The sequence below is a fragment of the Chiloscyllium plagiosum genome, chromosome 2, assembly GCF_004010195.1.
Source record: "Chiloscyllium plagiosum isolate BGI_BamShark_2017 chromosome 2, ASM401019v2, whole genome shotgun sequence".
Classification (NCBI taxonomy): Eukaryota; Metazoa; Chordata; class Chondrichthyes; order Orectolobiformes; family Hemiscylliidae; genus Chiloscyllium; species Chiloscyllium plagiosum.
Genome location: NC_057711.1, coordinates 26,784,591 through 26,810,372, shown reverse-complemented (window position 1 = coordinate 26,810,372; position 25,782 = coordinate 26,784,591). Strand labels below are relative to the sequence as shown.

Below are 25,782 nucleotides of genomic sequence, written 5' to 3'. Positions count from 1 at the left end.
CACTCCACCCTCTCCTGCCTAACCTATCACCTTCATCCCCTCCCCCACTCATCCATTGTACTCTATGCTACTTTCTCTCCACCCCCACCCTCCTCTAGCTTATCTCTCCACGCTGATTCCTGATGAAGGGCTTTTGCCCGAAACGTCAATTTCAAAGCTCCTTGGATGCTGCCTGAACTGCTGTGCTCTTCCAGCACCACTGATCCAGAATCTGGTTTCCAGCATCTGCAGTCATTGTTTTTACCTCCTGTGTAACTTGTACCACTGGGAAGGAATGAAAAAAAAACAACAAAATTTGATATCAAGCACATTAAGACAAGTCATCAAAAGCTGGGTCAAAAAGTAAGTTTTTAATAAGGAAAGAGACAAGGAGAGAGACATAGAAGAGTGGAGAGCTTTAGATAGGAATATTCCAAACATATATTTAGTATAATTATAAATATTATCTGCTGAATGTAGAAATCCTATATCAATCTATAGCCAGCCTTCCATGGTTATCAGTTCTTAATGAAGGAGGTCATATTTTGTATGTCAAAGAACTGTTTTACAGCTAATATAACATAAAACATGAAAATCACAGGTTAACTAATTCAGATCACTGCTAGAATCTTGTGTCCTCTCTCAATGCAAGTTTGATGATGGTGATGCAGGGAGATCAGCGGGAACATCTTTCCTAGTTGCATTCAGTTTAAGCCTGTGGACAGTCTTTCCATTCAAACACTAAGTGAAACACTGAAATGACTAATTAAAGCCCGTTTTAGTGCTTCTTCCTAGCACTGTTAGTGTTAAGCTCGTCATGAAGGTGAATAGTGTATGTCAATCCGTTTGAATAAAATGAATGCTTTTATATAGCACTTTTTAATATGATCACGATATCCTTTCTTAATTTATTTACTCATAGAATGTGGGGATCTTCGGCTAACTGGCATTCCTTGTCCCTAATTGCCTTTGAGAACATGATATGTATTATACAGGTTTAAAAGGATTAATATGTGAAACAATGAGAAAGAAGCACCATGTTTTCATCTGAGCTAGTCAAACATCTAGAAAACTGCAAGGGGCTCCTTAATATATAATGAATTAATTATTGTTCAAACTTATCGAAGGCTTAATCAATTTTCCTGAGCTAGACTAAGCAAATATACATGACAGTGGTGAACTACTTTCTTGTCTCTGCGGTCCATTTTGTTGCTATTAGGAATTGAGTGCCAGCGTTTTAATTAAGTGACAATGAAGGAACAGTAATGTAGTTCCAAATCAGGATGGCTAGGGTTAGGTGCAGTTTAGGGGAATCCTGCAGGTGATAATGCTGCCATGCATCCACTGCTCCTGCCTTTCCAGGTTAGAGAGGTCAAGGGTCTTGAAGTTGCTGTCAAAGAAGCCTGGGTGAACTGCTACACTGTATATTGTAAATGGTACATACTGCTGTGGCAGTGTTGGTGGTGAAAGGAGTGGATATTTAACATAGTGAATATTATAGACAATGAAGACATTTTAAAATGTAGTCATGCAGAGTACTGTGGTATACAAACCTGATTTTGACTGATATTTGTTCAATGCTGTGCTTGAGCTTTAAGGTTTTGATAAGGCACCCTACTTGCTTTGAACTTGTTTAATTGTATGCCAAGAATTGTGTAGAATTTGCTATATTTCTGAATAGTGTTAACTATTTTGGTACAAAGTTAGATCATAATGAAAATACAGCAGTACAGAGAAATTTAACCTGCCCATGCAGTCTGCATCCCATCTTTCTGTTGTGGTAATGCGTGTTGCTCTATTTAACTGTATTTAATATAGTTGTCCTCTCTGATGGAAAGGACAAGAATGAAAGAAATTTATATCTTTATATTTTTCTAGTCCCATTTACTCAGATAGAAATTAAGCTTAATTAAATTTAGTCTCCATTTTCATTAATTAACCCACGCCAATATTGTTACAGATAGCAGAACATGAACCGTCAGGTTCTATTTGTCTTATCACAGTTTGCAATTTTTATTTCAGGGTTGAGGTCAGTGAGATACTTAAAAAGGCTTCCAAAAAGAAATCATTAAAGATCGTACCTCTGGTAGGCATGTAGAATTCGTAATATTTGATTTTAAGGATTTCTTGCTTTATCAAGAATTTTTGATGAGGCTTCATCTGTAATGACTTTAAGGTAGCCAGCTAGATTATTTTTGTGGTATACAGAAGGGGGTAACCTGTCACAGCTTAAATGGCAATAGAGAACCTTCAAAGTCATGACCATGGGTTGCAACATTAACTGCACAGATTCGTTACATTGTCAGTTTCATTTTGTAAACAATAATTGGACTCCCAGAAGGTTTTACAACCCTTATTAATTGTTTAAAATTGTCACACACTGAGCTTGTGGCTTTCTCATGAATGGATGAGGTAGATCATATCTTGTTTACAAAATTCATAAGAAAGAAAGGGCAATTTCAAAATCCGAACAGATGAACAAGAATATTGATTTCTCAACGCACAAGGGTAGGACTCTAATGGTACATTTTCCCTTGTCTAATATGTAAAGCTATTGGCCTTTATTTCTGGCCAGAAGTATACTCTTTACCAAATTGGTGGAGGAGATCATTCTGGAGGTGGACATGCATACCAGCAACATTCTAAGTACCAAATGCTAATGTAAGTTAAAGTCACATGCTTCAATTTGTGATCATCCCAGTGCTTCAGTCAGTACCTGTAGACCTTGTGCTCAATGATTGTAGAATTTCCCTGACTTGACAACCTTACACACAATTGCAATGCTTCTAACATACTGTTTTTAACTTTCAGAAAGTAATAAACCTGAAGGTTCACTTCGAGTTGGCAACTCTTGATCGTGTTGAAAATGTCATTATCCAGCACAATAAGATGTCACGTATCCACTTCAAGCTGACTCTCCCTATCGATGTGGTATTGTTTGCGGATCCAGCGGACCCTTGGGGAAAGTATGGATTGTCTTAAGTATTGAACGATTTCTGAATTAATTTATTATATTAACAATGTGACCCATGATCAACAATACTTTGTTGGTAAAACAATTCCTAATGTTAGGTTCTATGATATCTTAAGTTAACTAATTGCTGACCAAACTTTATTAATTTTAGGTTGAGACATTTACGCTGATGAATTGTCTCCTCCAAGCACTTAAGATCTACATTTATTTAACCTCCTTAGCATTGACAGATCTACTTTTATAGATAAGTTTTCATCTGCTCTTATTGATATCAACTAATTCCTTTTAAAACAATGTTTATCCAGTTTTTCAATGTAAGACCCCCCAGCAAATATGAGCATCCATCCAGAGAGTTCCTCCCTTAACCATCATAGAGATAAACATATGAATTATGAGCAGGAGTAGCCGATCTAATCCCTCTGATTGTGGTGTCATCTCCAATTCACTGGTTACCTCTATACCCTTGACTCCCTTATTCTATCTACCTCTATGTTAAAAAAATTCAATAATCCTGCTTCCACCTCCCTCTTTCTGTGGAAGGGAATTCCATAGACTTATGATTCTCAGAAATGAAACAAATTCTCTTCAGCTCCATCTTAAATGTATCATAGACCCTTACTTTTAAACTATGCTTCCAGTTTGAGTCTTTCATAAGAAAGAAAATATCCCTTCAGTATCCACTCTGTCAAGTCTCCTGGAGTTCTTAAATGTTTCAATAAAATAACCTCTCATTCTTGTAAATTTTACTGGTACAAAAGTAAAAGTGTCTTGACCATGGCTTAAAAATGAAAATAAAGATAGTATTAGATGCAAAGAGGAGACATATAAAATTGCCACATAAAGCAGTATGCTTGAGGATTGGGAGTATTTTAGAATTCAGCAAAAGAGAAAGCTTAATCATGAGGGGGAAAATAAAGTATGAGAGTAAAATTGCAGTGAACATAAAAATTTTTGAAGATTATTTAAAAGGTCATATAAAAAATTTAAGAGAAAAAGATCAGCAAAGTCAAATGGGGGCCCTTTGTAGTCAGAAGCCAGAAAATGATAATGAGGAACAAAGGATTGGCAGAACACATACTTTGGTTCTGACTTCATAAAGGAGAGCACAAATAACCTCCCAAAAATGTTTTACAACTAAGGGTCTAGTGAGAATATGGATTTGAAGAAATCAGTATTAGTAAGAAAATGGGAATATTAATGGGATGAAATAAAAACTGAAAGAACTGCGAATGCTATAAATCAGAAACAAAAACTGAAATTGCTGGAAAAGATCAGCAGGTTTGGCAGCATTTCTGGAGAGAAATCAGGGTTAATGTTTCAGGTCCCGTGACCCTTCCTCAGAACTGATGGCAGCTAGAAAAATGTTGGCTTACATGCAGAAAATAGGGTGGGGAAAATGTAAGAAGTAAATGATAGCTGGGTATAGAGCCCAAAGAACTGTGGGAAAAATAAGGAGTGGATAACAATCAGGCTAGGAAAATTAATAGCTACTAATGGGACTATTAATGGCTAATAATGAGTTGTGTGTAATAGAAGACAATTTGAAGCAGGGCAGCAATAGCCGTTCGGTTCGTAGCCACTGCCATTAAAACAGCGGTGCTCAGACTCGACACAGCGCACCAGTTGGAGCATGCTCAGGTATGTGGTGGAATCCCATCTGCGCTTACCCCTGTCCGGACGGAATTTCACATTGGCCCCAAAGTCCTGTACTTCCCCTGGGAATCACTGCCCCACAACCTGAGCTGCCTCCGGAATTTTAGTTTTGTTCCCTTCAGGGATGTATCATGGCAGGCCCTGTATGGACTGCTGCTGCACACCATCCACCTCTTCTCCTTCATCCACCACCCGGACATGCCTTGGTGTGCCCATTTGCCTCTGGGTGGTGGGGACCCCCAGCGGAGGGCTCTCTATGCGGGAGTCCTCCCCTTTCTCTCAGGGATCTGGGGTGGAGGGTTCAGCACACAGTGGTTCCCTGCAACCGCAGATTGTGGTGGTTCACGGACTCCCAGCCCAACTGCTTGTCCTGTGGTGCTGTGGAGTCCATGGACCATGTATATATTGGGTGTGGGTGCTTGCACACCCTTTTTGATTTCCTTAAAAACCTTCTTCTCTAGGGTGTAGGTTTGCTCGCTGAGCTGTAGGTTTGATATCCAGACATTTCATTACCTGGCTAGGTAGCATCAGTGGCAACCTCCAAGTGAAATGAAGCTGTTGTCTCCTGCTTTCTATTTATATCTTTCTCCTGGATGGGGTTCCTGGGGTTTGTGGTGATGTCATTTCCTGTTCGTTTTCTGAGGGGTTGATAGATGGCATCTAGGTCTATGTGTTTGTTTATGGCATTGTGGTTGGAGTGCCAGGCCTCTAGGAATTCTCTGGCATGACTTTGCTTAGCCTGTCCCAGGATAAATGTGTTGTCCCAGTCGAAACAGTGTTTTTTTTCATCTGTGTGTAGGGCTACGAGGGAGAGAGGGTTGTGTCTTTTTGTGGCTAGCTGGTGTTCGTGTATCCTGGTGGCTAACTTTCTTCCTGTTTGTCCTTCTTCTCTGTTTTTGGTTGCACTTCTGTCCCACACTCCAGATCTTTGAGCATCCCGTGCGGAGGAGGGAGGGTAGATCAGAGGACCTCCTCGTGGGTCTGCTCCTGGGCCTAGCCAAACTGGCCATAAACAGGTCCAGGCAGTGGGCCATGGAGGGGGTCGTTATGGCTAACTGCCTGCCCCTCTTCCACGGGTATGTCAGAGCCCGGGTGTCCCTGAAGAAGGAGCATGCGGTGTCCCTTAAGGGAAAGGTGGGCACTGCAGAGTGTGGAGAGCATTATTTCCCCCTCCAATTCTATTTTGATTTAATCCCTGCCCTCCCCTTCACTGTTTGATCACGCAGCATTGCCCTTTGATGAGAAGGGCACTGCTCGTCACTGGCCACTTAGGTGTTTCCTTTTTTCCTAGAGAGAAAAAAAGACAATTTGATAACAAGGTGTGGTGGTTGAGGTAAGGACATGGGAAAGTTCAAGCCCTAAATTTGTTGAATTTGATATTAAGTTCAGAAGGCTGCAGGGTTCCCATGCAGAAAATGAGGTGCAGTTCTTCCAGTTTGTGCTGAGCTTTGCTGGAGCACTGCAGCAAACCTGAGACAGAGATGCTGGCTAGAGAATACAGGTGTGTTAAAATAGCAGGCAATTTTTTTGTGAGGTCTTTTTTGTGGGCAGAGTATAGGTGTTCTGAGCAGCAGTCTACGCTTCCTTCCCCCAGTGTAGACCACATTATGAGCAGCGACTGCAGAAAACTAGATTGAGTGAAGTGCAGGTAAAGTGCAGCTTCACCTGGAAGGTATGTTTGGGCCCTGAGATACTGAAGAAGGAGTAAGTAAACTGACAGGTATTACACCTTCTGCGGTTGTGGGGGCGGTGCCATGGGGCTGTTGGGAGGAATTATTGGGAGTGAAGAAAGAGTCTCCTGGAAGGAAGGGTCCCTGTAGAAGGCTGACAAGGGAGAGAAGGGGAATATATGTCTGGCAGTGGAACCTTGCTGGACATGGCAGAAATGGTAGCTGATGATCCTCTGGATGTGGATGCTGGTGGGATGGTAGCTAATAACAAGGGTGAGGAGATAGGGGGTGAGGGCTGAAGTGTGGGAGATTATAGAATCCCTATAGTGTGGAAGTAGGGCATTCGGCCCATCGAGTCCACACTGACCTTCAGAGCATCCCTCCCAGTCCCACCCCCCCCCCCCCCCCCCCAACCCCTATCCCTGTAATGCTAAATTTACCATGGCTACCCAACCAGCCTGTATATCCCTGAACACTATGGGCAACTTAGCATGGGCAATTCACCTAACCTGCACACCTTTGGACTATAGGAGGAAACCGGAGCACTCAGAGGAAACTCACCCCAACACGGGGCGAATGTGCAAACCCCACACAGACAGTCGTTCGGGTTTGGAATCCTGGCTCTGTGCAGCAGTAGTGCTAACCACTGAGCTACAGTGCTGCTCAAGCTGGTGCTGGAGATTCCTCGGTTGAGGAAACAGGAGGACATTCTGGAGGCTCAATTGCTGAAGTTCATATCATCAGAACAGATGCAACGGCAACAAAGGAACAGGGAGAATGGAATAGAGTCTTTACAGAAAGCATTGGGTGAGGATGTATAGTCAAGGTAACTGTGGGAGTCATTTGTGACCAGTCTATCCCCAGAAATGGAAGCATACATGTCGTGGTAGGGAAGGGAGGAGTAGGAGATGAACCAGGTGAAAGTGAGGACGGGGTGGAAATTGGAAGCAAAATCGATAAACCCTTTCAATTCCAGACAAGAGAGTGAAGCAACACCGATGATATCATCAATATACTGTAGGAAGAGTTGTGGATGTGGGATGGAATAGGACTGGAACAAGGAATATTCCACACACCCCACAAAGAGATAGGCATAACTGGGATCCATGCAGGTCCGCTTGGCAACCCCTCTGACCTGAAGAAAATGAGGGGAGTTAAAAGGGAGGTTGTTCAGGATGAGGACAAGTTTAGCCAGGCAGATGAGGCTGGTGGTGAATGGGGACACTTCAAACCTTTGTTCCAGGAAGAAATGGAGAATCCTGAGAGCATCCAAAGGAATTGCAAGTCCATGGTAAAGAGGAGGTGGCTGGAGCTCACAAACTGGAAATTCTGAAACTGGTGTAGAACATCAGAGGAATGTCAGGTATAAGTGGGCAGGGACTGGACTGGGGAGAAAAGACCGAATTAAGATAGGAAGAGATGAGGTCTGTGGGGCAAAAGTAGGCAGAAGCAATGAGTCTACCCAGGTAGTCCTGTTTGTGGATCTTGGGAAGGAGGTAGAAGTGAGCTGTGTCGGTTTGGGAGACGATTTGAAAGGTGGAGTGGTCTTTTGTGGCCAAATGACGGACTCCTGCTCCTAGTTTCCATGTTTCTATACAGGCTCAACCTATCCAAATGTCCCTCATAAGATAACCCAACTGTAATAACACAATTTCTTTATATGTATATGATTGATTTAAGTCTTTGCGTGCAGGGTGAAATGTCGATGTTTATACACGACACAAAATTGTAATCGGTGAGCAAGAAGGTGCGGAACTTCAAAAGGGCATTGAAAATTGATGGAGCAGATGGAAAGGTAGCAGATGAAGTCCAGTGTGAGGTGATACACTTTGGTGCAAAGAACATGAAGCGACAGTACAAAATAAAGATTACTATTTTGAAAGATGTACAGAAGCAGAGAAATTTGGATGTATGTATACATATATACAACATTAAAGGTGGCAGAATAAGTTGGAAGAGCTGTTGGTAAAGTATACACTATTCTAGGCTTGATTAATAAAGGCAGAAAGGCTATGATGATCTTATAAAGGACAATGGTTAGACCTCAGCTGGAGGTATACAGTTCCAGGTGCTATACTAAGGGAAGGTTGTGACGGCATTGGAGAAACTAACTTTATAAGGTTGGTTCAAGACATGAGATTCGTGAGTTCTGAGTAAAGATTGGAAAATGTGAAGCTGTTTCTTTGAAGTGGTGGAAGCTTAGAGGGAGCTCGAGAAACGGAGCCAATGTTTCAAGTGCAGTGACCCATATTTAAAACTGGAATCGAAACATAATAACTTTCCTCTCCACAGATGCTGCCAGACCCCTGCTGGATATCTCCAACAATTTCTGTTTTTATTTCAGATTTCCACCATTCACAGCTCTCTGCATTATTATGTAGAACTCTTTACTTTCTTTAATATTCTGTCCAATCTCCAAACCTGTGACTAACCTTCAAAGAATTGAAAAGAGTAAGGAAAGAAATTACAAGAGAAAGTGAGCTGGACATGTTAAAAAATTTACTGAGTTTTATCGGCAGTTAAGAAGAAAAGCAATGACTGAAGTGAGCATTGGTCCTCTACAGAGTAAGTGTGGGAAATTAATAATGGAAAAATAAGTAAATGACAGATGATTTGAATATATATTTTGCAGAAAATGCAAATAAACTCCCAGAAAATTAGGAAACATAGGAACATAGGAAGAGATATCATCCTGCCAAGAAAGGAAGGGAAGAACTCAAAACAATTACAGTACTGAAGAGGTTATTAGATCAGTTTAGGATATCTGGTCAGTGTGGATGGATTGGACCAAACGGTTTGTTTCCGTTCTGTATAACTTTATGACTCTATGAGGTAGGAAAGTGGAGGTGATGACACAATCAAATCCATCATGATCTTAACTAGTGGCAGGGCATACTGAAGGGCTGCATGACCTATTCTGCTCCTAATTCTTATGTTTGTATGTATCCCTTCATCAATCTGGTAAACCTTTGCTGGACTAAAGTGTCTTATGATCCTACCCCACTAGCTACCTAACAAAGGAGTAGCATTCCAAAAGCCAGTAATTCCAAATAAACCTGTTGGACTATAATCTGGTGTTGTGTGACTTTTAACTTTGTCCACCCCAATCCAATACCGGCATGTCTTCAACAGGAGATAAATGCGAAGTGCTGCATTTTGAGAAAGCAAATCTCAGCAGGACTTATACACTTAATTGTAAGGTCCCAGGGAGTGTTGCTGAACAAAGAGACCTTGGAGTGCGGGTTCATAGCTCCTTGAAAGTGGAGTCGCAGCTAGACAGGATAGTGAAGAAGGGGTTTGGTATGCTTTCCTTTATTGGTCAGAGTATTGAGTCCAGGAGTTGGGAAGTCATGTTGTGGCTATACAGGCCAATTTGGAATATTGCGTGCAATTCTGGTCTCCTTCCTATTGGAAGGATGTTGTGAAACTTGAAAGGGTTCAGGAAAGATTTACAAGGATGTTGCCAGGGTTGGAGGATTTGAGCTATAGAGAGAGGTTGAATAGACTGGGGCTGTTTTCCCTGGAGCTGAGGGGTAACCTTATAGAGGTTTATAAAATCATGAGGGGCATGGATAGGATAAATAAACTGGGATGGGGGAGTCCAGAACTAGAGGGCATAGGTTTAGGTGATAGGGGAAAGATATAAAAGAGACCTAAGGGATAATGTTTTCACGCAGAGGGTGGTACGTGTATGGACTGAGCTGCCAGAGGATGTGGTGGACATTTATAAGGTATCTGAATAGGTATATGAATAGGAAGGGTTTGGAAGGATATGGGCTGGGTGCTGGCAGGTAGGTCTAGATTGGGTTATGATATCTGGTCGGCATGGACGAGTTGGACCAAAGGGTCTGTTTCCGTGCTGTACATCTCTATGACTCGATGACTGAAGTTAAAACAACTGGGCTTATCCTTACAGATTTTATAGAGTCATACAAAAGTACAGCATGGAAGCAGACTCTTTAGTCCAAATTGGCAACAATGCTGACCAGCTATCCTAACCTAATCTAACCCCATTTACCAGTATTTGGCCCATATCCCTCTAAATCTTTCTTATTTATACACCCATCCAGATGCCTTTTAAATGTTGTACCAACATCTAGCACTTCCTCTGGCAGCTCATTCCATACATCTACCACCCTCTACATGAGAAAGCTGCCTCTTTTATCCCTATTAGATCTTTCCCCTCCCACCTTAAACCAATGTTCTCTAGTTTTAGACTCCCTTACCCTGGGAAAAAGACTTTGACTATTCTCCCTAACCATGCCCCTCATGATTTTATAAACCTCAATAAGGTCACCCCTCAGCTTCCGATAGTCCAGGGAAAATAGCCCCAGCCTATATACCACTCCCTATACCTCAAATCTTGCAACCCAGGCAAGACCCTTGTAAATCTTTTCTGAAATCTTGCAAGTTTTGCAACAGCCTTCCTAATCAGGGAGACCAGAGTTGCACACGGTATTCCAAAAGTGGCCTAACCAATGTCCTGAACAGCCACAACATGGCTTCCCAACTCATATACACAATGCACTGATCAATCAAGGCAATGGCTGAATCGAGAAAGATTGAGACAATGCTCCTGCAATTTCCACTCTCATTTTCTTCAATATTTTTGCATGCACCGTATCCCATTGAGATATCTTGTTAACTTTAGTTATCTTGTCGACTTGTTTGGAAGTTGTTAGTTGGGGTGCCATTCAAGCAGACTGCTTTGTCCTGTATAACTTTGAGCCGCTTGAGTGTTGTTGCAGCTGCATTCGTCTAGGCAAGTGCAGAGTATTCCATCACATTCCTGCCTTGTGTCTTATAAATGATGGATAAGGTCTTGAGGACTTAGTAGGTGAGTTATCCACTTCAGAATTCCCTGCATTTCTCCTGCTGTTGTAACCATGGCAGTTATGTGACTGGTCCACTTCAGTTTCTGGTCAATTGTAAGCCCAGGATGCTGATATTGGGGAATTCAGATATGGTAATACCATTGAGTGTCAAGGAGCCGTGGTTAGAATCCCTTTTGTTGGAGATTATCGTTGCTAGCAGATGTTTGACCAGATGTTATTTGCCACTCATCAGCTGAAGCCAGAATTTATCCAAGCCTTTCTGCATTTAAACATAAACATGTTTCAGTCCTATATCTGAGGAATCGCAAATGATGTTGAACATTGTTCATTTATGCAAACTCCTTACAGCTATCAGGGCCTGATGGAAACCAAACTGAACATCAATGAATTGGGTATTGTTGAATAAGTGATATTTGATAACATTGTCAATGCCACAAATTAGGAGAAGAAATTAGAATTATTAGATTAGATTACTTACAGTGTGGAAACAGGCCCTTCGGCCCAACAAGTCCACACCGCCCCGCCGAAGCGCAACCCACCCATACCCCTACATCTACCCTTTACCTAACACTACGGGCAATTTTAGCATGACCAATTCACCTGACCTGCACATCTTTGGACTGTGGGAGGAAACCGGAGCACCCGGAGGAAACCCACGCAGACACGGGGAGAACGTGCAAACTCCACACAGTCAGTCGCCTGAGGCGGGAATTGAACCCGGGTGTCTGGCTTATGTTTTATTGTCACGTGTACTCAAGTACAGGGATACAAGAGTACAGTGAAAAGTGTACAAAGTGGCCATTCTGTGGCACCATCTTAGGTATAAAAGGAGAAAAAAAGAAATAAAGTTAAAAATTCAAAATTACAATCCTTCTTAAGTGCTTGCCCATAGGCCTGGATCCAAGTGGTTCCACCCTGACACTGAGACCATCACCAGCAGAAAGCAACACAAGGAGGAAGTCATTCAAATCCATAAGCCTGCTCTGTCATTCAATAAGATTTTAGCTGATCTGATTTTAACTGCAAATCTGCATTTCCATCTACTCCACAATAACCTGTCATACCCTTGCTTAACAAGAATCTAGTTACCTGTGATTTAAAAATATTCAAAGATTCTGCTTTACCATCTTTTCGGGAAGAAAATTTCAAAAACCCATGAACCTCTGACAGAAACAAAATTACTTTAACTCTGCTTTCAATGGGCAACTCCTTATTTTTAAAAAGTGACCTTTAGTTCTAGATACTCCCAGAATAGGAACTGTCCTCTCTACATCTACCATCTAGATCAAGTCATCTGTTACTTTTCTAAACTATAGCAGATACCAGTCCAGCCTGTCCAGTCTTTCCTCATAAGATAATGTGCCTATTCCTGCAAATCTAGCAAATGTTTTCTCAACTGTCTGCAACATTTTCTTCACTTTTCCTAGATAATGAGACCAATACTTTACATAGTATCACTGCACCACCATCTCCTCCCATATCTCTTGAGATATAATGTAATGTTGAATAGATGCCTCTTGCCCCAGAACTCATTCCAACTGCCCAAGAATAAGATGTCATCCCTCCTGCATCATACCTTTAGTGTTTTGGACCAGATCAGACCAAAACATTTCAATAAAGTAGCCCAGACCCTAACTTTGCTAAAGCAGGTGTGTAGCGGATATTCCAGAAGTGATGTAGCTAGCCCAACCGCTTAGTTTTAAACAAAATAGAATTTATTCACAAGATTACCAAATGAAACACAAACAAAAGAGAGCACAATACAAAATAACTTAATCTATCTGAAAACCCAACAGACTATCCCAACCTAATGACGCTGTTCCAAATTCCTGCAACAATTCCCATAAACACCCCTTGGCAAAAAAAGGTAAAATCAAACACAGGGTCTGACAGGAGAGAGTCCCCAGAGGGACTCAGTGTGGAACATTTTCTTCCATGTAGCTGCTTTTGTGGACCAGCAGTCTCAAACTGAGCTGATTGTTTTCAGTGAACAGCCAGACTGCTAAAGACCAAACCAAACCAAAGAAAAGCTGAGCGGGGACAACGGACCACTCCCCTTTCATTGTACAAGACTTTATTTTAGACTTGAAAGCCCTTTGGCTTAGACAGTATCTGTTAACTATAATCAAGTTGGCCCTAAAACTCTTCAAAGCCAGATCTTTCAGAATTGCTGCTTTTACAACCTCTCTGAAAAAAAAGTCAAGGACAGCATAACCTTGTTAAAGGAGTAGCATTGTCACATTCAGTCATGCATTTATGCCAACTAGCTCACCAGCACAAATCACTGGGCAAATGTTCAGAGTTAACAATCTCTTGAAATTAAAAAAAAAGGCATCTCTTATCAGACTCTCTCTTACAGGCATCTGCAGCTGTGGTTTTTACAGAACTCCCTGTATATTAATTTGCAAGATTCTTTATTCAAAATAAACCCTGTTACCTTGGATTTATCTCCTTCTTAAAGCTTACTTGTGCTTACTTGTGATCTCACTCTAATTTGAACCAGGCAAGCTAATTCTGTTATTGCAGCTAAAATTCTCCACCATATTTATGTCAACAGGCAAACATATTGTACTCTTTATTCCTGACCTTTATTTGTTAGAGTTTAGAAGAACAAGGGTGATCTTATTGAAGCACACAAGATTCTGAAGGGGCTTGACAGGGTCATTGTTAGGAAGATATTTCCACTCGTGGGGGAACCTTGAACTAAGGGACATTGTTACAGAAGAAGGGGGCACTCATTTAAAAATGAGATTGAAGGAATTTCTTCTCTCAAAGGATAGTGAATATCTGGAATTATCTACTCTGGAGAATTGTGTATGGAGGATCGTTGATTATATTTGAAGACAATGTTGATAGAGTTTTGAAATATTGACAACCAGATGTCTATACTGAGGGGATTTGAGGCCTGGAGCAGATCAACCATGATCTTGTTGAATGGTGGAGCATCTTTGAGGGGCCAATTGGCCTACTCCTGCTCCTATTTCCTGTGTTGTTAGGCCATCCCTGGCCCACTGGTGCTATTGGTGGAGACTGCTCCAAAAATGTCAGTCCCAGCAGACTCTAAAGCTGTGTACCAATGTAAGAGTAGCAGCACCCCCCCCCCACCCCCAAATAATCACATTTGTCATTTCCTGCTGTTCTGGAGGACTACCCATTTATCATCCTGACCTCTCACGGTTTATGGACTGACCACTCATAGAACGCATGATCGAAGAAACTCACTGGCACTAATATCCTTCAGGGAAGGAAATCTGCCATCCTCACCAGGTCTAGCTTATATATGACTCTAGACCCACTGCAATGTGGTTGACTCTCAACTGCCTGCTGAAATGTCCTACCAAGCCTCTCAGTTTAAGGGTAGCGAAGGATGGGCAATAGGTACTGGCCAGCCAGCGAAGCCCAAGTCCCATGAGCAAATATAAAATAAACTCTTATCTTGTTTGATGCTCTGCACTAACAAGCGCTGCTTCCTCAAGCTTAGAAATCCTCAGCTTAAGTTCATTTTCTGCACACGTCGTTCCCAAGTTACATGAATGTTCTGAAGTTCCCACATGGTGTAGGAATCACAGCCTGCAGACTACACCCAATAATGTGATGATTCCTCTATAATTTCCTTATTTCAACCACATAAACTCAGTCCAAGTAAATTTGCGGATGACACTAAGGTCGATGGAGTTCTGGACAGTGCCGAAGGATGTTGCAGGTTACAAACAAACATAGATAAGCTGAAAGCTGGGCTGAGAGGTGGCAAATGGAGTTTAACGTGGAAAAGTGTGAGGTGATTCACTTTGGAAGGAGCAACAGGAATAAAGAGTACTGGGCTAATGGTAAGATTCTTGGCAGTGTAGATGAGCAGAAAGATCTCAGTGCTCATGTACATAGATCTCTGAAAGTTGCCACCCAGGTTGATAGGGTTGTTAAGAAGGCATACAGTGTATTAGCTTTTATTGGTAGAAGGATTCGGTTTCGGAGCCACAAGGTCATGTTGCGGCTGTACAAAATTCTGGTGCGGCCACACTTGGAGTATAGCATACCGTTCTAGTCATTGCATCATAGGAAGGATGTGGAGGCTTTGGAAAGAGTTCAAAGGCAATTTACTAGGATGTTGCCTGATAGGGCGAGAAGGTCTTATGAGGAAAGACTGAGAGACTTGAAGCTGTTTTCATTAGAGAGAAGAAGGTTGAGAGCTGACTTTATTGAGGCATATAAGATAATCAGAGGGTTAGATAGATTGGACAGTGAGAGCCTTTTTCTCCAGATGGTGATGGCTAGCACGAGGGGACATAGCTTTAAATTAAGGGGTGATAGATATTGGACAATTGTCAGAAGTGCTTTCTTTACACAGAGAGTAGTAGGGATGTGGAACGCACTGCCTGCAAAAGTAGTAGATTCGCCAACTTTAAGGGGATTTAAATGGTCATTGGATAAACATTTGGATGAAAATGGAATACTGTAGGATAGGTATGCTTCAGATTGGTTCCACAGGTAGGCGCAACATCAAGTGTCAAAGGGTCTGTACTGCACTGTATTGTTGCATGTTCTATGTCAATTCAGTCAAATTCATATGATCCCTCCAAGGCATTGCTCCCATCCAACACCGTTACAGCTGTCCCTTCTTCCTTTCTTACTAGCTGAAAAAAACCTAGCTCAGCTGTGACCTTGATGGGCACTGGTACAGGATTGCCAGCCATTGCAACCAAGTGGAAGCCTTGTTTCAATCATTGCTGCAGTTTGTTAATGATGACTTAGAGCATCCTTTGTTAGAGACAAAAAAAAACTGCAGATGCTGGAATCCAAGGTAGACAAGCAGGAGGCTGAAAAAACACAGCAAGCCAGGCAGCATCAGGAGGTGGAGAAGTCATCGTTTCGGGTGGAACCCTTCTTCAGGACTGGGGCGTGGGGGTGTGCGTGAGGAGTTGCAGATAAAGGGCGGATGATGAGGTATTGTTCCTCTACTTTGTGGTCTGATTTGCAGTGGCAATGGAAGAGGCCAAGGATGGTCATGTTGGAAAGGGAGGGGGAAGGGGAATTGAAATTGGCAGTGACAGGAAGGTCAGGATGACCCCTGTGGGCCCAGCTGCGAAGGTCAGCAAAATGTGCCCTGAGTTGATGTTTGGTCTCCCCGATGTGGAGAAGACCACAACAGGATCACTGGATAACAGTAAACTAGATTGGAGGAGAGGCAGGTGAACGTCCTTTTCACCTGGAAGGACTATTTAGGACCCTGGATGGAGGTGGGGGGAGGGGTGCGCCAGCAAGTTTTGCATCTTTTATGGTTGCAGGGGAAAGTACCTGGGCTCGAAGTGGTTGGAGGAAGAGTAGCACAAACCAAGAATTGGCAAAGAGAACGGTTCTTGCAGAAGGCACTGATGGGTAGAGAGAGGAAGATGTTCTTGGTGGTGGGGTCAATTGGAATTGGCGGAAGTATTTAAGGATGATATATTAGATGTGGAGACTGGTGAGGTTGTAGGTGAGGACAAGGGGGACCCTGTCTTTATTGCATTTAGAAAGGGGAGGTTACAGCAGTGGAGTGGGGAATGGAGGAGGTGCAGTGGAGGGCTGTCTGGGTCACAGGGGGGAAAAGCACATTGTTCAAAATAGTTGGAGTTCTGGAACACCTCCCAAGCATCCCAGATGCTGGCACACCAACCCCATCATCTCCATCCAGGGACCCAAACAGTCCTTCCATGTGAAATTTTAATTCGCCTTCCCACTGACTTTCTGATATGACCATCCTTAGCCTTCTCCATTGCCTCAGCAAATCAAACTGCAAATTGGAGGACCAACACCTCATCTTCCACCTGGGCAGCCTACAGCCTGGAAGACTTTACATTGAGTTCTCCAATTTCAAATAACTTCCTTTCCCATCCCCGACTCCCTTTCCAGCCCCTCCTCCTCCCTTCCATTCCTCTGTTCGACCCTTCATTCCATCTACCAATCAGATTCATTCCTCCCATCGACCAAACAGGTCATATCCTCTACCTGTGTTCACCGATCCCTACCTCATCACTCCACCCCTGTCCACACCCAAAACTCTTCCCCACCTCCCCTTTTATCTGCTGCTCCCCCTACACCTACCCCCAGTCCTGAAGAAGATTTATACCCAAAACATTGACTTCTCCATTTCCTGGCTTGCTATGTTCTTCCAGTGTCCTGCTTGTCTACCTACAGAACATCCCTTGTCTGTTCCTGCATTGTGTTTCTGACAGTTCTAGATAGTGAGCAGCAAGGCTTGTGTATACAGCCTTTGGCCATTCCCATTCACTCCTTTGGGGGATCTGCAGCTACTGCTTCTCTCTGTGGAAGTTGTGAGGCAGTTGCTGGAAATTCCTGGACTTGGTGGCCTTCCAATTGCTGTTTGCTTTGATGCTAATGTCATATGGTGAGCTATGCCACAATATATGACCTGAGCACTGGTTTCATCTCAGCTGAGTGAGCAGGCAATCTGTGGTAAATATTTAAATAGCAGGTCAATGTTTGCCCTTCTGATCTCTCACGTCATTCACAATGAAACCACATGTTGTAGCTTCACATAGTCTGTCATGAATACTTCGCCTTTACAAGAAGGTAAATGTCATGCCTCACCAACGAACTTTGAACTCTGTAACTTTCTATTGAGGTAAATTGTAGAACCAAAGTGCCAATACTACATTGGTTGATTTAAATGCAGGCATTTATCGACTGTGATAGCATTTCCCCCCAAAAATAGCCATCCTTAAAACCCCATTGAGTGTGTAATTGGAGACCTACAGTTACATGTGCTTATAGTTTTGAAGTGTTGTCATCCACGTCTACGTGGCCATTTGAAACAAAGTACGGAGCAGTCATGATTGTGTGAAGACATGTTTATGATAGCCACAAGAATGACCTTTCAACAGAAACTAATTTAATGGCAGATGGGTGGCAGTCCACATTCAGTGAATGCTTGAATAGAATAATTGCTCCCAGTAGAAATTCACGTGTAAACCATTGTACTCCGACCCAAAAAATAGTAACTAATTCTACCAACACTTCAAGCAGTAGTAGTCATTTTATCTCCATATCGCACAGCTGAGTTGGGTGTGAAGATGTCAAGGTTTCAGATTTGTTTTCTCATTGAGTGAATCATAGAATTATTGTACAGAAGGAGACCATTTGGCCCATTGTGTCTGCATCAGGCTGTATTACTGAGACGGCTGTATTATCTAGTGCCTGTCTTTTCCCCATTTCCCTGTGCATTATTACTATCCAAAAAAAACATCTAATCCCCTCTTGAATGCCTCTATTGAACCTTCCTTCAGCAGATCTCTGGGTAGTACATTCTATACCTTAAAAATTTGCTGTGAAAAAGACTTCTCTGACATCATGTTCCTTTCAGAATTGTAGCCCCTATTTTATATTGGCTTTCAGTATTTGCCTAACCGAAGCGCACCACCTTACACTTCTCTGCATTTAATACCTCAGCCATGTCCCTTGCCTTTATTTGTAGATCTCCTTTTAAATCTCTGATTGATCCCACTCCTTCTGTAACCACTCTTTAACTGTGTAAATGCTGATAAAAGACTTTGGAATTTCCCTTTATGTTAACTGCTATTTTTTCTCACAGTTCTTCTGATTTTTTTATTTGCTTTTTCACCTCCCTCTAAACCTTTGGTATTCCTGTTCAGTCACAATTGTATTTTCAGCCTTACACCTTACACCTGTCAGAAGCACACCTTTTCTTTATAATGTTGAGTTCCACCTCCTTGATAATCTGGGGAACTCTAGATTTAAAAAAAATTCCTGCCTATTGCATTAGAAGGAATATATCTCGAATGTGCCCAAAACATCTTGAATGCGGCATGTTGTAAAATTATTGATCTTCCCACCAACCTCTTAATCCATTTGATTAGTTGTGACATTGGGAAATGTGCCAATTTGTGATTTGCACCTCCAAGATGAAAACCCAAGAATCATTGGTACGTAGTCCTGCCCTATTTGGAAGTGCATTTTGGAGAAGGGTTCCATGTCTCCTAATTAAAAAAAATTTGAAAAAACATAAAACAAAGAAATGCCAGAAATCTGAATTTAAAAATGGCTCTGTCGAAGTTTTTAAGGTAGATCTTTGATCAGAATTCCAGATTTAATTATGATTCTGCACTTGACATTTAGCAGTGAGCCTGAATTGTGAAATTTGAATTGGGGGAATTTGCTAGAAACAAGATGGAAAATATACCATGATTGCCATGTTTACTCAGTGTGAAGATATTCAACTTAAATGATTCACCATTACTGGAGATAAACTAGATTATTTCAGAACATAATTTTGTTTCTGAGTTAAATTAGGTTTCTTGCCATTTGCTGTATATCAAGTTATGTTCTTTATGATCTGTCTTTCATGGTGACTATACTTGATGGTTTTGACAGGATACAAGATCAGTTTGTGGATGCCATTATTACACAGTTATCTGCGATGGACAAATGTATTCAGCGATATACAAATGGAAAGACTGTCCCAATGCCACAAGCATTCCACTTTGAATTGCCAGAGAAAACCACTCTTACTACAGTAATATACCCTGCTGGAATCAGTGATGAAACTCTGGAACCACAACGAAAAGTATGGTTGGACTCCAGGTCACTTTTTCCATTTATACAGTTTGTCAATGAATTACAAAATGTTTAAAGGAGTAATTTATTTTGATAACTTTCAATTGATGCTCAGTTTTACTACATGAACAATCAGTTTTTTTTTTATATTTTCCAAAATTCTGTTGGTTCTGAACAGGAAATGGTATTTTGACATAACATTTCCTCAGAAAATAAATTCCATGGTATGCTAAACACAACATGACATGTGCTTAATATTCAATAAGATTTTTGGAAGCAATGAGATGCTTGTTTCTTGAGCAACCATAAATCACTTTCCAAATTGTGTCCTCCTTCTCTTGCCTCTCTTACACTTTATAAAAGCTTAATGACCCTATTTAGATAAGAAGCCACAATACTTGTGGAGAAAAAAACCATTGTACTTACTGTACTAGCATTGGATATCAATTCCATGACAGCTATCATCAGCTTATCAGCCTGGCATTAACTGAGAGTATTATCCTCCATCGAGGGAAAAGGAGAGTATGTTGGCTACAAAATGCTATACCTCCTGATTGAGGTTTGGAATAACGCCATCCTCTTCTATGGCAGAGTTTTTATATCTATGCCAAGTCAGGCAGGTCCACAATACTGTTGATAATTGACTAGTTTTATTTTTTGAATATTCCCAGGGTTTATAAAGTTTGATTACAAAGGCAGTTTGCACAATGTTGAATTAAAAGATTAAGGGGGTAATCCAATTGAAGTGTTAAAATTGTTAGAAGTATTTCTTAGGATAGATGCAGGGAAATTTGTTCGAATCAAGAACAAGGTATTTACAGGAATTCTGTATATGAATCGCTGGAAGTTAACCTGGGAGTGCAGCAAATAAATTAGAAAAGCATTGGATGTGAAAATCTTTGTTGCCAAGGGACTAGTATAACAGCAAAGAAGTCCTTCTGTAATTGTATCGGGCCTGTGAAACCATACCCTATCTTAGTAAGAATATATTTGTCCTGGGATGAATTCCAAAGGATCACCAGACCAATTCATGAGACAATGGTCCTGTCCTTTTAGGAGAGATTGGGTACGTGGGAACTATATTCGCTTGAATTTAGAGTAATGGAAAACAACATAATTGAAACACATATCAAATTCTTAAAGACATTAATAAGGTACAGTAAATGCTGGAGAGGTACATCCTCATGCTGGGGTGGTGGTCGAGAACTTGGGATCATAGTCTCAGAATTTGGCCAAGATTGAAATGCTATGAGTGTTCTTCTATCAGAGACCTGTCAATCTTTGTAGTTCTTTATAACACAGGTCTATGGATGCTCAATATTCAATGTTTTCAAAATAATGACTGATTGATTTTTGGATATGTCAATAATGTCGGAGGTTGAAACCGAAGTAGTAGATCAATCATGATCATATGACATGCTTACAAAAGCTGAGAAGAGACCAGATAACTTATTCCTGCCGTACTTTATTTTCTTGTATTCCAGTAAACTTAATATTAGAGTAAACTATTCAGGAATGAATTAAAAATACACTTTTTAATACAAAAGTTGCAGATCTGGAATTGCTTCTGCCAAAGGACAGTGATTGTTAGGACAACTGAATTTTGTAAACAGATAATTACTGTCAGATAAATGTATTAAGGTATATAAGAAAATGCATGTAAATAGATCAGGGTTACAAATCAGCCTTGATCTAATTGAATCATGGAGGAGGCTTGATGGATTAAATGGCCTATTCTGTTCCTAAAGAGAGTGTGTTCTGTCTTGGCTCCTGACAGCCCGTCATTTAAGACAATACTGGCAGCAAATCTCCTATTCTGACATTGCATGAATTAAACTCCAATTTTAATTATTTAATGGTTTGATGGGCTCCTAAGTCTTGGCACTGTCCAGCTGCCATGGGACACTATAAAAACGTGATGTGCTTTTAACTTCTATGGAAACCTCTTCTGCAAAATGTTACGCAAATTTCTTTATTCTAACTCAAAACAAGCAATATCAAACCCTCCAAAACTGGAACATTACAGTGAAAGTCATCCTCCTCTCTATGCTTCAATTTGCAGTTATTTGGTTCAAACAGCAGCCTGTCTATCATTCAATGTGCTTTTTGCTTTATTGATTGCAGCCCATTGCAGCTATTTGGATGCGATGGGACATTCTAATAAAGCAATAGGATAGTGTAAAACTGCAGCCTTTATGTCTTCTATAGGAATTTGTTATACAGTTCCACCTCTGAAGATTTTTAAAACTTGTATAGCAACAGCTGTGATAGCTGCCAGATATCTGATTATTATTAGGTAGGTTATAGTAAGGACAATCAAGTTATTGCAGAAATTAGAAGCATATGGATTTTTGTTCGTAGTTTTAAGTTAATACTGTTTCTGTAGTTTGTAAAAACATTTACCTGTGGATCTCATGAAATCATCAACTTAAAAGTTTTGCATTTTTTGATATGCACAGGAGTTGCATGCTTTACTTGGCCTAGACAATAAACCCTTCTTCCGACGTTCTATGGCCTTTTGTTTTCCAAGTGATGAGATGAAAGCTAAGTACTTGAGAAATGTGCATAAGTACATTCCAACCCTTAACCCTGATGAGTTCCAGGTACAAATCTAAGTTTACTATAAATTGTTTAAGTAAAATAAAGTAAAATAGCCACAAAAATAGATTTTGTCATTCAAGTATTGTATTATTACAGAAAACAGTTTTTTTAAATTGTAAATTGGGGAAAAATATACATTTTGACTCAATTATAAACAGTTTTTAACTTTTAAATATTATATTTTGTTCACTTTGGATCAGATTTTTGGAGTGCATGGATCCTATATCTTTCACCACTGCATGCAGGACAATGAAAATGACGCTGAATGGGGTGCACTGTACCGTTGTTTCCAAGTCATCATCTCCTGGTTCAACTGTCAGGGTTACATTAACAAACCTACACCTATGGTTACAGAGATGCAGGATGTATGATCATTGTTTTAAATTATGATTAATGTTATTTATGCTTGTCTAGTCTTATTTATGCAAATCTTTTAAAAACATAATTTTCTTTTTTAATAAAGGTTTAGTTCAGCTATCATGTAAAATAGTGGTCACAAATTTGAGAAATACACTTTGAGAAAATGTAATCAGATAATTTAATCCCTAGAGTATCAGATTAAATGAATTAAATAATCAGATTTGCTGGATATTTTAATTACATTTGATAAAAGAGTTTTGGGCAAGTGAATGCCAGATATACGGTCACATAGTCAGGTAGGACTTAGGTGATGACCCCTTCAGTCTCTTTCAGTATTTGAACACAGTAAAGGCGATCAAACCATCTCCATTTTGTTATACATAAACACTGGCAGAATTATTTTCAGATGAGGATACGAGGTTTTATCTTATGAGATGGTTGATTAACAATAATACTTCTGGACTAGAAATCCACAGCTCAGTATAATACTCTGGAAGCGTAGGTTCAAATCTCATCATGGTCACTGGTATTGTTTAAACTGAATTAATAAATTTGGACTATAAATCTAGTTTCAGTAATGGTGATCATGATGGCTATCAACAATATTATAAAACAAATCTGGTTTACTCATGTCCTTTAAGGATGGAAAGCAGCCATTTTTGCCTAGGCTGGGTCATATGTTGTTACCATCAAATGCAGAGAGGTGAATAAATTCCTCCTTTAATTCCTAAGGTTGGTTATAAGACAGTTTGAATTTTGTAAGTATGTGCTTTTTCAGTTCAATATGTACTTAACCATATGTAAAGCTATGAAGAAGTAGCCAACCAGATATTTTGCGCTCACAAGAGTTTGTTTGATCACTTAAAATAAACTACACTCAGTTAAGAATGAGCATTAGTAAATGGTAAAGCCCACCAGGAATCCTGTCAAATGTACAGGCACAAGCATGCAAACAACCAGAAGAAGTTAAAGGGTTGGAGGGAAGTTAAATTGAGAAAGGCTTGAAGTTCATAAATTGGGGGAATCCAAGATGGTGGCGATCTAAGAAGATCGCGTTTCAGAGCTCCACATTGCAGCATAAGTGGGACCAACCTATAACCCGCCCTACCCAGACCACCACGATATCCTGGGACTCTGGAAAGGTCGTGGATTTCCAGCAAACTGTGAAAAATCAACTTACCTTTGTTTCCGCCATCCAGGGATGCCGAAGAAGGGAGGAGGAGCATCTGAGGCCAGGCCACGGCCCAGCCAGCAGGATCCTCAGACTCAATTTCTTATTAGGCCCTCGTGAAGGCGCTTGTGAAATCTTGCAAGATGTAGGGGAAGCAAATAGAGGAGAAGCTGGCCCTGATCTCTATCATGCTGCAGAAGCCCGAACAGCAATTGGCAGACCTGGAGAAAAGGGTGGATGAGGTTGAACACAGAGTCGCAGTGATGGAAGCTGATACCGGTTCCTCCAAGGATAGGATCCAAGCCATAGAGACGCAGGTCCATAATTCGCTTGACCAAGTTGATGACCTTGAGAGCAGGGGCAGGGGAAAAATATTCAGCTCATTAGTCTGCCGGAGGATATGTGAGGTATCAGCCAGCGAATTTATTGAGAACTGGTTGCCAAAATTCCTTAACTTAGAGGCTGGAATGAGAGACTTGATGATCAAGAGGTCCCACCGGGTCACAGTATGGAGGTCAGGTCTGGGTCAACATCCTCGTCCTCTCTTGGTGTGGTTTCATCATTATAGAGATAAGGAGAGAATTGTGGAAGCTTCCAGAATCCAGGGGAAGGATCCAAAGGCCCTAGTTTACGAGGGCTCGAAGATCATGTTCTTCCAGGACTTCTCAGTGGCGGTGATCTGGAAAAGAAAATCCTTTGACGGTGTCAAGAGAAGACTGAGGGAGCTTGGGATCCAGTACTCTCTGAGGTATCCAGCGGTGCCTCGAATACATCTTAGATGGACCTGTACATCTCTTTGACACGTCGGAGAAGGCAAGAGAATTTGTGAACAAATTAACTTAATCTGAACAATTTAGTATGTACAAATAGTAGTGTTGTTTGGGAATGTCTTTTTTTATTTTAAAGAAAGAGTAAGTCCGGTCGGGGCTTTCTCGTCCTATCTTTTTTATTGGTAATAATCTGGACTAAACTATTCTTGGTGGCGGTTGAGATGTATACTTTCAATTTCTAAGTTAAGTTATACCAAAGTATGGGTGGGGTACCGACCTTTTTTTCAAAATGTCTTTATTCACATTGTTATTCCATGGTGTATTTTCTTTCTTTGCTGCTTATGGTTGTGGTGCAGCTCTAGCTAGGAGGAGCGAAAATGGTTAGGATGGTTAGATCTGAAAATGTGTTGCTGGAAAAGCGCAGCAGGTCAGGCAGCATCCAAGGAACAGGAGAATCGACGTTTCGGGCATAAGCCCTTCTTCTGGGATGGTTAGATGCCTACTTACGGGCAGTTTATGCCTGTTTTACGTATTTAACTGCCCGGGCTGCAGTATTAGCAGTGGAGTGGGAAGTTGGGTTTTGGGATGTGTGGCTTTCCCCTTTAGACAAGGGGTGAGTTCCCCTATTCAGCACTGTTGGCGCTTTATATGTTGGTTTGTTTTTTGTTTTTTGTTGTATATAATCTTTGATAGCTTTGTAGGTTTGTTAATTGCAGTGGTTTTAGTTTATGTAGTTTTTATGTTCGATGGATCTTGTGACAATAAGGCTTGGCTATTTGTAATTTGAGTTCCTCCTCTCTGGAATCTAAATGTTACTGCAGAAGATTATGGCGAATGACTTGATTAAATGCTGTACCTCGAACATCAAAGGAAGTCACTAACCAATTAAGAGGCAGCAGGTACTTTCAAGTCTTAGAAAAGAAAGATGGATATTGCTTTATTACAAGAGACACACTTGGATGATAGGGAGCATTTGAAACTATAGTAGAATGGCTTTGATTGGGTTTACTTTTAACTTTTAATACCAGAAGTAGGGGAGTGGCTATATTGGTTAAGAGGAATCTCCCAATTAAGTTACTAGAGTGTGTTAAAGACACACGTGGGAGGTTTGTAATTCTCAAAGCCCTGATAAATGGCGAAGAATGTGGTGTTTTAAATGTTTATTGCCCTTCGGCCCATCCCATCAAATTTCTGGAAGATG

General features: G+C 41.0%; 1 protein-coding gene across 1 annotated transcript in view; it reads left to right on the top strand.

Moving 5' to 3' along the window:
* LOC122565351 (ufm1-specific protease 2-like) overlaps window positions 1-25,782 on the top strand; it is a 55,953-nt gene that overhangs the window by 4,732 nt on the left and 25,439 nt on the right. Inside the window, exons 2-5 of the mRNA XM_043721235.1 lie at window positions 2,791-2,945; window positions 19,497-19,689; window positions 22,139-22,282; window positions 22,481-22,645. Coding sequence (XP_043577170.1) covers window positions 2,869-2,945; window positions 19,497-19,689; window positions 22,139-22,282; window positions 22,481-22,645 — 579 coding nt within the window. The 5' untranslated portion in view covers window positions 2,791-2,868. The remainder of the gene's footprint in view (window positions 1-2,790; window positions 2,946-19,496; window positions 19,690-22,138; window positions 22,283-22,480; window positions 22,646-25,782) is intronic.